Source organism: Neolamprologus multifasciatus, chromosome 5, assembly GCF_963576455.1.
Source record: "Neolamprologus multifasciatus chromosome 5, fNeoMul1.2, whole genome shotgun sequence".
Lineage (NCBI taxonomy): Eukaryota > Metazoa > Chordata > Actinopteri > Cichliformes > Cichlidae > Neolamprologus > Neolamprologus multifasciatus.
The window spans coordinates 19185409-19199405 of record NC_140443.1 but is presented as its reverse complement, the minus strand read 5'-3'; the positions used below and the strand labels follow the sequence as shown (position 1 = coordinate 19199405).

Below are 13997 nucleotides of genomic sequence, written 5' to 3'. Positions count from 1 at the left end.
AATATAAAAGAACTGTCAATCGCCTTCTGTCTGGAGTTTCATGAAAGATCTTGAGCAGTTGGGACCACAGTAATCAAGAACACCATCCGTAACACTCCACAATGTAATAGATCGAACTCTTGCAGCACCTGCAAGGTCCCCCTGCTCAAGAAGGCACAAGTTCTGGGCTGTCTTAAGTTTGCCAGTGAACATCTAAATCAAGGGTCCCCAATCCAAGTCCACGAGGGCCGGTGTCCCTGCAGGTTTTAGATGTGTCCTTGATCCATCACAGTTGATTTAAATGGATAAATTACGTTCTCAACATGTCTTGAAGTTCTCCAGAGGCCTGGTAATGAGCTAATCATGTGATTCAGGTGTGTTGACCCAGGGTGAGATCTATAACCTGCAGGGACACCGGCCTTCGTGGACTGGGATTGGGGACCCCTGATCTAAATGATTCAGAGAAGCCTTGGGGGGAAAGTGGTAAGATAAAACTAAAATCGAGCTCTACCTGTCATGTTTGGAGGAAGAAAAAATCTGAGTGTGACCCCAAAAACATCCCCCCCACAGTCAAGCGTGGAGGTGGAAACATTGTGCTTTGGGGCTGTTCTGGGTTTCTTTTTACCATACAGGACAATGTCACTGCATTGAGGGGTCACTGGATGGGGCCATGTACTGTAAAACCTTGGATGAGAACCTCCATCCATCAGGTCATGGATGGGTCTTCCGGTATGGAGGTGCCCAGGAGGCATCCTTGTCAGATGCCCGAACCACCTCAACTGGCTCCTTTCGATGTGGAGGAGCAGCGGCTCTACTCTGAGCCCCTCCCGGATCGCCGAACTTCTCACCCTATCTCTAAGGGAGAGGCCAGCCACCCTTCGGAGGAAGCTCATTTCCGCCGCTTGTATCCGCGATCTCGTTCTTTCGGTCACTACCCACAGCTTGTGGCCATAGGTGAGGGTAGATCGACCGGTAAATTGAGAGCTTCGCTTTTACACTCAGCTCCCTCTTCACTACGACGGACCGGAGCAGCGTCCGCATCACTGCAGCCGCAGCACCAATTCGTCTGTCGATCTCCGGCTCCCTTCTCCCATCACTTGCGAACAAGACCCCGAGATACTTGAACTCCTCCACTTGGGGCAGGAACTCATCCCCGACCCGGAGTGGGCACTCCACCCTTTTCCAGCTGAGAACCATGAGGTGCTGATCCTCATTCCCGCTGGTTCACACTCGGCTGCGAACCGTTCCAGTGCGAGCTGGAGGCCTTCACTCGATGAAGCCAACAGAACCACATCATCTGCGATAAGCAGAGATGAGATTCTGAGGCCACCGAAGTGAAAGCCCTCCGCCACTTGGCTGCTCCTAGAAATCCTGTCCATAAAAATTATGAACAGAATCGGTGACAAAGGGCAGCCCTGGCGGAGCCCATCACCCACCGGGAACAAGTCCGACTTATTACCGGCAATGCGAACCAAGCTCTTGCAACGGTTGTATAGGGATCGAATGGCCCATAGCAATGGGCCAGACACCCCATACTCCCGTAGCACCTCCCACAGGACACCCCGAGGGACACGGTCGAATGCCTTCTCCAAGTCCACAAAACACATGTAGACTGGTTGGGCAAACTCCCATGCACCCTCAAGTATCCTTGAGAGGATAAAGAGCTGGTCCAGTGTTCCGCGACCAGGACGAAAACCGCATTGTTCCTCCTGTATCCGAGGTTCGACTAGCCGATGAGCTCTCCTTTCCAGCACCCTGGCATAGACTTTCCCAGGCTGAGGAGTGTGATCCCCCTGTAGTTGGAATACACCCTCTGGCTCCCCTTCTTAAAGATGGGGACCACCACCCCGGTCTGCCCCTGATCTCCACGCAACATTGTAGAGGCGTGTCAACCAGGACAGCCCTACAACGTGCAGAGCCTTCAGGAACTCGGGGCGGACCTCATCAACACCCGGGGCTCTGCCACCAAGGAGTTGTTTAACTGCCTCAGTGACCTCGGCCCCGGAAATTGGCAGGTCATTCCCCTCATCCCCAGACTCTGCTACCTCCTCGGAAGACGTGTCAGTGGGATTAAGGAGGTCCTCGAAGTATTCCTTCCACCACCCGACAATTTTCTCAGTCAAAATCAGAAGTCACACAGTGCAGGTAGAGCACTGCTTTCCCCTCCTGAGACGCCTGACGGTTTGCCAGAATCTCTTCGAGGCAGTCCGAAAGTCTTTTTCCATGGCCTCTCCGAACTCCTCCTCAGGAATCTCAGGCTCCTTCCCCACCAGAGAGGTGACATTCCATGTCCCGATTGCCAGACTTGGCAGCCAGGGATGAGTCCGCCAGGGCCTCCGCTCCTGGCCGCCGTCCGGCACACAATGCACCCAACCCCTATGGCGCATCCTGCGGGTGGTGGACCTGCGGGAGGATGGGCCCATGTCCCCTTTTCGGGCTGTGCCCGGCCGGGCCCAATGGACTAAGGCCCGGCCACCAGACACTCGCCCTCGGGCACCCTCCCCGGGTCTGGATCCAGGGCGGGGCCCCGGTAACCCTATCCCAGGCAGGGTAAACTGTTCCCTCTATGTTTTCTTCATAAGGGTCTTCTGAATCGCTCTTTGTCTGGTCCCTCACCCAGGACCAATTTGCCATGGGAGACCCAACAGGGGGCAAAAGCCCCCAGACAACATAGCCCCTGGGATCCCTGGGACACACAAACCCCTCCACCACGATAAGGTAGCGATTCATTCTTTCTTATTCGCATTTAAAATGTCTCGCTCTTAATAAATAATTATCTTAATCTTACAACCAAAGTTTTTATCTGATGTAAAATGTATAGAAATCATACATATACCAACAAGACTGTACATCACTGTCACAACAGTGTTTGTTTTCATTCAAAGGCTTTATGGCTTTTCCTATAATACCTGGTGGGCCGGTCTCTAGTCATAATGCCCGGGCCGATTTTTTTGTCCCAGTCCAGCCCTGGGCACGACACGCAGTGAATTAATTTGAGAAGGTGCATTAAAAAATAAATGGCCGGGCCAGCGGTGCACATCGCAAATTAGCTCGCATAGACACATTAGTTGTGCCATTTCTTAATGATGGTATCTTAGCTAACAACCCCAACTACCAGATACAACTAATAAGCTAAAAATAACTTAGCCTACCGGTGAAAGGGACGTTGCTAGCTGGCAGTTCTTTCAAGCGATGTTGAAATTTCAACATTCCGACACTTCAAACGCTTCAGGAGCTGTTCGCTCAGCGCAGCATCAACACCGCGGAAATACACAGATACATCGGTAGACTCGTGACAGAACTCACACTCTGTGGGGGTCAAAGTTTGCAGAAATACAAATGCAGCTGGTATCCATAGCTGTGCGTGTTCATGGAGCTTGCATTTTCACCTGCTGGACATCACACTGCTTGACAAGTTTAACTGTCTTCAGAACATTGCAGAGGCCTTATTGACAGTATTTGACAGTATTTGGCTCTACATATCTGTGTGAGCAGATTTCTCTCACACGAAGAGTGTCCTCAGGTAGCCATCTGAATGCTGGACACTCGGAGACCTGTGTCTCTGAGTGAGAGACCAGAGGTCACATTAACATGTGTATCTCTGTATTAACAAACATGCCAATTGGCCCAGTTTATTTTTCTTATCATTGTTGTGAAGAGACCATAAATAGCATTTGCATTTTCTGTTGTACAGTTCATTTGCTGTTATAGAGTTCTTGTTATGGATAAAAAGTGTATTTTTTTTTGTTTCAAAATAGCTGATAACTATTTGCTGATAGCTGCCAACATCTGCGAACAAATATAATTCTATAAAGTTGTTCTATATAGTGTGTAACTGTTAGTATAGAGCATTATTAAATTTATTGCTAATGCAATCATATGGCACATTGACTTCTGAGGAAATTTTAGATGGCACTCATCATCAGAAAGGTTGCTGACCCCTGACCTAAAACATATGACCAAGGCAATAAAGAAATGGCTAAAGAAGAAACACATTAAGGTCATGGAGTGGCCTAGCTAGTCTCCAGACTTTGAAGCTTTGAGTTGCCAAGCAGCTGCCAAGAAACCTCAAGGATTCAGAGAGTGTCTGTAAAGAAGAGTGGGCCAAAAATCCCACCAGAGATGTGTGAAGACCTGCTGAGCAACTACAAGAAACATCTTATGGCTGTCTTACAACTGTGGTTGCCAACAAGGATTTAACTTTAATGTAATTTTTTTCTGAATTTCTGGTTGATATTCTGTCTCTCTCCATTAAAATTAAACTACCATAAAAATCAGAGAAGATTAGAGTTCATTTCTTTGCAAGTGAGCAAACTCAGCAGGGGATCAGATCATTCTTCCCCCCACTGTATTTTGACATGCTTCAGTGTAATGTATTGAAATAACAAGATTCAAGTATGTTCCTAGAGAAATGCAAAACTGCAGTGTCATTAATTGTGTGATTACCTTTTATTTTCTGGCTTACATTTGTGCATATTTTTATTACTTTACTTGTTATGATTTTTCTGCATTCAAATCTCTCCTCTGAATCTAAACTGATGCGATTCTGTAGGAAAAGGAGACTGTAACAAATTTACTCTCATCCTAATCTTAGCAGCCTTGTCCTATGTAAACTGCATTTTAATCTCATCTTGTCAAAATAAAATAGGGAGACGGCCTCCTCATTTCAACACCTTCCTGTCGTGTGGATGAGGCAGCAGCCATCTTATGTGCTCTGATGGAGAGTGGCAGGCACGGGAAGGATCCATGGGCACTTTAAGCAAAGTGACTATTCACATGACGCTGACTGTGACATGAATCAACGTGTCATCAGTACTTTTGCTCATCATGTGTGTGTGGCAGCTGCAAGCTTGTTTGCTACTTAATGAAATGGGATAAATCAACAAACTGCACTAATGTACTCTATAGTGGGTTCACCTGAGCCATGAATCATACATACAAACAATTAACTATCCCCCCACACAAACACACCCTGGCAATTAAACTTCTGTGCACACATTTACAAGCCAGCACAACTACAAAAGGAAGTAACCGCTAATTAAGAATGCAAACACATCAGTCCACTCACACCCACTACATACACAGATATGCGGAATACAAGCTTTTTCATGAGGTATTTAAAATATACTCCAACACTCTGGTGAGATTCACAAGTTCACACTTGTGCTAACACCATGTAAAGATTGGCATCTTCCAGCATAAAATAAGCAAACATTGCACCCATGCACAGACACAGAGCAGAGGGACTGGGAAGCTCAGCCTCCATTTTTGTGAAAAGCATTGATGCAGGCTGACTGCGTGGCTGAGCAGGAGTGGTCATGACTCAGTCAGATATGGTATGCTCTAGCTCACATATTTGCCTCCAGCAGCTCTTCTCCAGCTTGAGCGCAGCAAAACATTTGGTGAAATGGAGTCAAAAAAGAACAGTTTTCTAACGGCCTCAGCCACACTACATTAAAAATGCACAAAACAGTCCCGGGCTAATCAGTAATCATTACCTCCAGTCATGACCATTGAACGTTTTGATAAAAGCTCTGCAGGCTACGCTTGGTATTTCACTCACAGTGAAATCTCTGCTTTACAAAACAGACAAAAGGCAAACTCTAATGCCAGAGAGCATGTCTTTAAAAAGTTTGTCTTAAAAAAAGAAGCACATCCTCCCTTATTCTAGATTTCGCACGATAAATAATGCATGGCATTTGCTCAAGCTAATAGAGGCCCAAGGCACCTGATGCAACTGTAAAGAGTTCTGCAAGACAGACGTAATGATTGGCCTGAAATTACTCCATTATTAATGAAGCAATTTGCTCCTCACTCAGCCTCTGAATAAGCCTAGTGGGTGTGACCAAAGCATTCCACTGCAAGTATGCACTTATGTAAGGACGCCTTGCAGCCCAGAAATCAACTTAGAACAGACCAATTATAGTAACAAGGCACATCTGCCTTTTATTAGCTGACATACTTCATTAATGAGCCCTACCAGGAGGAACATAAATATCACTCAGTGCAGGGGATGACTATGGACTGGACAAGGCTAAATATATTTGTGGCAAGTGAAAACCTATTAAAGCCAACACTGTATAGCCTTTATGTTCTACAGGACCAATCAGCCACTGCAATGTCTGAAGCCAGGCTAAAAATGCATACAGGACTCAGTACCTAATCACACTGAATGTAAAGAACTGCTTTGGTCCTGTCACTGACACCGCTATTAAACAGGCACATTTGCATACAAAACTTGTTTCGATGTTAAATCTTTGACTTCATCCCGATGCGTGACACAGACTCTCATCAGTAATAATGAGGTAAAGTGGATAATTTCACCATCTAACCAGACAGTCTGCCTACTATTCAAATACAAAGGCTGTGCATAATCTACACAACTGTTGCCAAATTAATGTGTTGCAAATGATGATATCATTTTTATTCAGGCGTGGATTCAAAAAACAAATCAATGAAATCGAATAACACCACACAATTTTTTACAATGTCAGTTGCTGTGCTCATTCACACCCAAAACAAGTGCCCCTTTGTTTTTTTAGGAATCATAAAGAAAGACAAAAGTACACCTGCCCCACACCCTTTATGAGGGTTGCTAGCAGGTTTAGGTATCCAGCATGTGACGCATCTTTCAGTTTAGCCTCATGACACTGCTGTAACCACAAGAATAAAAAGTGCAGGCCCTTTTAACTCCAGTCAAATCAGGTGTGTCCAAACCGATTTGTTTTTTAAAGGGCTGTTCTTATACATAAATCCAAACCGATGTGCCGACAGACAGTCATGTGACGGTCCTGCTAACACTATCCTTCTATGACCTTGAAGGGTGGAGAGACACCGTCTGCTGCTTTGAGTAATGAATGCCCCACTGGCTGTTCGTTATTTTAAATCACATCTCAAACTGGCACAAAGACGCCAGCCGGCTGGTCATATTTAACCTTTACATCACTGAGGTATTCTTCAATTTGCTGCATCATGCCACAGCCTGCCACAAAAAGAAAAAACATACTGTACGGTTCAGTCTGGCCAGACAAGCAATACGCTGACCTACTCCACAATCTAGTGCACTGTATCGTCAGCAATGACATATCCAACTGAACTAAGGGCTTTATATTCAAATGTTCTCTCCACACTATGAGTCAGCTAACTGTTTTCTGCCACCAAGATTTGACATAAAAATGATTAAAATCAGGATGAGCATTTTCTCAACATGAACGTGAGCGCAGCTGGGTTTTTTTTTTTATCCACCTTGTTTTCTGTAGATATTTGTGTGCTGCACACACAGGTCAGTGGAAAAGAGGAAGAAAGCTGCAGGTTAGCCTTTTGCTTCATTAACTCCAAAAGTGGGTTGAAAGCTCTCTTAAAGTGAATGCTGTGAAGGCCAGATGAACAGAGGTAAACAGCGAGAGATGATCAAAGCCAGTGCGAGTAAAGGACAGACAGTGGAAAATGAGAATGACAGTTAGAGAGTAAGACAGATAGAGAGTGTTTAAGAGTCCTTGACAATTGTGTCTGGGCCTTGTGCCTACTCTTGTCAGGCAGTGATTTAACTGGGCCATGACTACACCCCCACACTGAGGCAAGCAGAAAACCTTTTGACATCTCCCCCCTCTAGGGCCAATCTGCTGAACCTTTAAAAAAATACACTAAAATTAAGCAGTGCTGCTTCTATACTGTGTGCAGGAAGTTCAGTTCACCTGTTGGCAGCGTCACTGCACTTCTAACTTAATAAGCTCAGATTTCGAGTATATTGTAAAAAACTTGATTAGGGTTTTGTATTTCCTGTGGCTGAGGTGACATTGATTCTGCAGAGGAGTACAAGGAGAGGAGAGTGTCGGCATGTTAAATATTTATGCACACAAATAACTCTTTCCAGAAAGGTTCCCACAAGTATTGAAAAACATGACTGCAATAATTCTCTGAAATCTTGGACTGAGGATGACTGTGGTCTATTGCAGAAGGAGAGCGTGGTGAAAGCACAGTCACAGCTCAAGAAGGACAGTACGTGAAAAAAAATAGAAAGGCAAGAGACAAAAGCAGCAACTGAAATTCACTGCAGTAATGAGTGGATTATGACAGCTACGAGGGCTTGTCTCACCTGGTTCTCCTCATGAGTGACTCTCATTTGCTCTTTGAGGATTGACGTACGAGCCGCCTCTTCTTTCCTCATTATCCTCTCCTTCTTCAGTTCAGGACTCCAGAAACTCTTGATGCTGTTGGTGGAAGATCCCAACTTACTGTCCTTCAGGTCAAGCTCCCGTCGCAGCATCTCATTCTCCCTCTGCATCTCCCTGAGCTGGGCCTGCATCTCCAGCAGCTCCCCACCACTGCCCCGCACTGCCTGCCTCAGCAGAGCAGAGGGCACCCCCTGGTGGTGGTGGGGGTGCAGCATGGAGAGGGAGCCCAGGTCACTGTAAGACAGAAGGTCAGCATGAGGCAGCCCCACAGAAGCAATATTGGGACTGCTGCCCATGGCTGTGACACGGCCCCCATACATGGCCCGACTGGTGGCGCGACCCAGAGTCATAGTGCCTTTTGGGTAGGTGGCAGTGGAGCCCACGCCCTCGTGGTCACTCAGGTACATGGGCCCCGAAGTAGCATAGGCAGCGTTGAGGGACTGGATGTTCTCCATGGAGAGCGTCTTGCCCCCCGCACCGCCCCCGCTCCCACTGTGTGCCCTTCGATGGCCCAGTCTGGGGGACCTTGGTAGGCGCGGGGACCGTACGGGGCTGCTCTCTACATGGCCTACAGCTCTGGCACTGCCGTACATGTCCTGTGATTCGGCGGTGTAGCCACCAGAGGGGTCCTTAACAGGGGCGAGTTATAATGAGACTGCTCTGACTCTTAGAACTGCACATGGGTGACTTATTTCATGTCTGAAAAGGTGGAGTAGATCAAAGTCAGATCTGAGGAAACAGGAGAGAAGCTTCTGTTAGATAAATAACCACTATTTGTACGTGTCACATGAAAGGCACAGCGAAACAAAGCATTTACTATTACAAAAAAACAAAACAAAAAAAACCACTGCATTCAGAAAATAATACCAAAACAGACCTGGCCTGCAAAATATTACTATGGATTGAAAAATAACTAGTTTTATCATTTATTCGTTTTATTAGCAGCAAATTGTCACAATTTATGTGACTTACAGGAATCTCCCAGCATCCCACTGGATTCAGTAAATCCCATTAATGATCCCAAATAAATAACGGACTAATTCAAACACAGGAATAATATATCACATGCCCATTCACTGATGCTTGCTTACTGTGCAGTAGAGTGAACAATGATATCCATGGAAAATTTACTGAGATACTAAAGAAAAATCTTTAAAACATCTAAAGTCATTTTTTTAAGTTTTTTCACATTCTAATGATATTGCTTTAATTAAAACTAATAGGGGCTATTAGTTGTTTTGTTTTATTATATTAAGATATAATGATAAAGTACAGACCCAATTAGCAGTGTTGATTCCTAATTAGCTCCTCGTGCGAGGAGAAAAATGTGTTGTTCGGAAAGTGGTTTTAATGAGCAGTTAGCCCATAACATGTCCCACATACACAGAAGCATGACCGAGCATGCTTGTAACAGTATGAAGAGCACCACAGCACATGAACACAGAGTATCACAGTGCATCCAACAGTGCAGTCAATGCAATATCTAAAGAAATTGAAAAAGACAACTAACGGATTCCATGGCAAACAGAACAGAGTAAAGCCCTGCAGTATTTTATTGTCTCATAAACGGATAATTTAACTCACACAGTAAAATTCACAATAAGACTGTAAAGAGTTTGGGATTGAACGTGTCTTTGGGATCAGCACAATGCTGCAGCCGTTATCTCTTAACTGCATGTTGTTATGTGCAAACAGTAAAGTGTGGATGGTTGTCTGACTCTCTGCGTTTTCCTGTGTTAGACTGTTGACCTGTCCACCCAGTGTGTACGCTGCCTCTTTGCCCAGTGTCATCTGGCATAGACTCCAGACTGCAATGAAGAAAATAAATGGATATTTTTGACTGGGTTTCATTTTTTTGAACATGTGAAGGGATTCGTATTAACTATAACAGTAATGCCATAGTATGGGGCCTAGTTTGTTTTTTGTTTTGTTTTTTCAGAAATTAAAAGACTGTAAAACAAAGCAGACATTACTGGCTAAATGGGAGAAAATGATGTGGGAGAGTTAATTTTTAATGGGTGTAATAATGGATGTGTCATTTTGTGCCATCTTTAGTTTAAATATATCACAAGATGTATTGCGCTTATAATTTATTTAAACCTCATGTCCTTATTACACCGTAGCTTATATTTGGGGTCAAATACCTTATATAACCCTATATAACCCTGTATAACCCTATATAAGACAAACGTTAACTGAGCTTATAGGCATTCAGTGTAAGTTAAAAAGAACCAGACTCTTCCATCAAAGTGTCTCCTTTGGTGACACTTGTTACGCAGATCCAGTTGCCATGGTGACTATGCCAGGGCTAACAAAGATAAAACACCTCAGTCGTCTGACGTAACGGTTGAACACGTTTCAAAAAGGTCTGGTTAAAAAAAATTTTTAAAAATGTTTAATTGTATATGCAGCACAGAAATTACTTAAGGGTATATTCTGCAAATAATTCCATTTTTATTATCATGTACATTCTTTTATTTTACTTTAAAGGGCAGTTAAAATGACAATTAATGGCACGGTAGAGCATATCGACAGGTTGGGCAGTGTGTGAAATTCAATGCAATTTTGGATGACGGGGACCCTCAGCTGCTTTCACTGAAGCTTCATCTGTAAATCAGCGCCTGCCCAGCAGCGATCACTGCAGCCAGGCTGAGGAAGTGGAACGAGACAGTGTCTTCTCTGCTAGCTGTATTAAGTAACAGGTGTCTGGAAACAGAACGGGGTTGGACAGATATATGTATATATTTAAAAAGGGCAAAAGCAAATCAAATGAAATCTGTCTAAAGGCTCGGACAGAGAATGCCTTCAGATATTTCATCCATATCCTTTAGCTGCAAAAAAACAGTCTTTTTAAACTTTACATGCTCAAAGGGACACGAGCAAATTAAATGCAAATTTCAAATATGCTGACATGTGCAACAACAAAGCCTGCTGCTGTTATCTTCAGCGGTCAGCTTGCTACAGCAGCTCTGTGAAGTCTGGTTGGTAAATTTATGGGGAAAAAAACCCAACATATCCAGCAAAAGACTGCAGAGAAGCATCTTTTAACAAATTAGCACTGTCCTGCTAATGAGCCTCATAATCATTCTTTTTTTTCTAATAGATGACACTGCTCAGAGTTGAGGCATTAATGTATCAGAAAATATCCAGTGAATCAGAGTTTGTTAGGATATATAAATGTGGGTCTCTACAGAATTAGGATTATTGTTTTAGTTTGACTTGTGTAACAAATGATGAGCCAACCATTCAGGCAGTGACTCCAGCATGTTTCTCCCTCTGTAAGTTGACCTAAAATGTGTCTTCTTGCCCAACGCTGAAGCTTTTAAGGCTATCCAACTTCCACTCCGAGTTAGGCATATAAACTCTGAAATTACAGGAAAAACACACATGCAGAACAATGCTGGGAAATGTTTTTAAAAAAACAACAACAACATACAAACACAGGTTTTGAAAGCACAATAGACTGCCACCGCTAAAGTAAACAGACCAAAAGTGTGTCTTTCTCTGTCCTAACAGAAATCAGCTGCTAGTGATAAGGCTTTTACATTGCACAGTATTCCCTGTCCACCATATGGCACATCCCAAGCACATCATTGTGCCACAGTCATGTATTTCACTCCTTGCACTTGCATTGGTGGAATAGTTGGATGGAACTCTATAAATTGTGGTTTGGTCATAGGACTTGCAGTGTAAGATTGCAGATAGTGAAAAAATTCACACTAAATCATCCATTTAGTCCATTTAGTCATTGTTGTTTGTTTCATTTTAGAAGCTGGACTCAAGCAATAGTTTGTATTTCTGTTGGTACACTGGTACTTTGAGTATCTGTGACAAATACCATAACATCCTATGTTCTACTTTATATACTGTGTTATAAAAGACTGTGGGGGCTCGTTTATTGTTGTTATAACCCTTTTCTAAAGGAAACTTGAATCAACTGCATCCGAAGCACACTGCTGAGAAAGCCAGAATGACAAAACTGTCAAAAAATGGAAAAAAGAGAGTATCTATTTTTGCAGAAACAGTGATAATATAGAAGAACCTCAAGAGATGCCAGCTGATGACAAGCCCAACTGCAATCATCTACCTTATATGGATAACAAAAGGTTCCATGACAAATCAGAAGGGAAATCAGAGCTTACTTCCATTATGACACCAAACTTGTTTACAGACTTTATTATCCAGGCTTTCTGTTGTGGGCTTATTATTGCGATCGTAAATATCAAACACGCGTGTTTTTGGAGGGTTTGAAACATAGATTATGCCGCTGAGGTGACAAACCTAAGAGCAAATTACAGTATAACACAGTAAAGAAACGATCAGAGAGAAATGGTGCGGAAACAGCAGAGAGGGTACAGATGTCCCGAAACAAAGATTTCACCACAGGGGATGTTTTGGCTATCTCTGGGGTCAGGGGGAGTGTTTCCTATCAGGCAATCGTGACATTTTATGAAAGGCTGCACGGGGGTATTTTGTTCTTACCCTGATAAAACCGATGAAACGACCAGCCTACTAAACTATATGGAGCGGCTGTGGTAATGTGAGGTCAGAGCGCATGCCAATGGCGGACAAAGAAGGACATTTTCTATAAATAGACTGTCATATGGGCCGATAATAGTTAGTAATTCATGTGAAGGCGGCCAAGCACGCCAACCGGTTCCTTACGCGAGTAAGTGCAACACATGCAGCCTCCTCATCATGTATTCTACTACAGAGCCTTGACGCCCCCGAATGCCTCCCACGGACTTTAACGCTTGGATGATTAGATGAGAAAATGTAGATGTCCACTTATCCACCAAATTCCAGTATTTAAGGATGGTCCAGCTTATGCTTCAGGCTCCTAATGGAAGATGTCACGGGCGGGGGGAGGGAAATGTCAAACACCCCGATATCACGGTAGCCTTCATTAAGTCATAAACGACTATTTGGAGCTGAGGTGTTTCTCCTTATGTCGCCTTATTGACACTGCGTGATAAGGGCTACATTTAATGCAGCACAGTAATACAGGAAGGCACGACCGAGCAATTGACAGCTCACTGGGCCTACATTTTCGATAGCTCCAGCGTGGTGTGCATCTGAATACACCAGTGAAATATTATTCTAACCCGCCGTGGAGAAAGCGATTGAAACCTTTATTTTGAAAGACTTCGCTGCTCTATCGCGTCAACACGGCTTAAAATGCAAATTCGTACGTATCAAGTGAGCTATGCAATCAGCCACCACGGAATTAGGATTTCTTTCTTCTTCTTCTTCTTTTTTTAAATGCACACAGCCTGTGCCTTTTTCCCCCGGCAAGTCGTTCATGAAACCCTCAAGAAGGCAGGGGAAAAAAACCTTCGCGCATATCAGGCGTTCATTCTTCTGTAATGAAAATCACAGATCTGATGTGAGGTAAAATAAACGCACGGGCTTTACCTTTATCGATGTTAATTCCTCTTCTTCGCCGCTCTAGACGGCATCTTGTCGCCTCCATTCACCCGAGCAGCCTCTCTCAGCATCCTGCGCTGTCATTGGGCAGCGGGCACGCTCTCTCTCCTCCTCTACACGCCAGGGAGCAGCATCACCACTACTGCAAGTGGCAGCTGGCGGGAGGGGATGGGAGAGAAGGATGCAGAGAGCGGCCTGCGCTGAATCTCACATCTTGGTGCTGAATGGGATTCACTGACCATTCCCACCCACATTAGTAGAAGATATTTGGATCTTGTTTTATTTTATTCTGTTTGCACGTCTCCCAGTGGCAATAATAGCGCATCAAACCTGCGTGCACAGGGGCCTGGAAGCACTTTGATGCCTGCCTTGTACCTTCAGAGCAGACTAGCTAAACATTGGGGCTGGGGGTCAAGA

At 44.3% G+C, this 13997-nt stretch overlaps 1 protein-coding gene across 6 annotated transcripts in view; it reads right to left on the bottom strand.

Annotated features, from left to right (window-relative positions):
* The window catches only part of erc2 (ELKS/RAB6-interacting/CAST family member 2), a 47241-nt gene extending 33444 nt beyond the window's left edge, over positions 1–13797 (bottom strand). For 3 of the 6 annotated variants that reach the window (XM_085158453.1, XM_085158451.1, XM_085158452.1), the window contains exons 1-2: positions 13569–13796; positions 8075–8882 (exon numbers count right to left, since the gene is read on the bottom strand). In XM_085158453.1, the coding sequence (XP_085014579.1) occupies positions 8075–8746 (672 nt within the window). In that variant the 5' untranslated portion in view covers positions 8747–8882; positions 13569–13796. Of the gene's footprint in view, positions 1–8074; positions 8883–13568 lie in introns of all 6 variants that reach the window. The other 3 variants (XM_085158449.1, XM_085158450.1, XM_085158454.1) reach the window with 2 other exon arrangements.
* Positions 13798–13997: the final 200 nt, after the last annotated feature.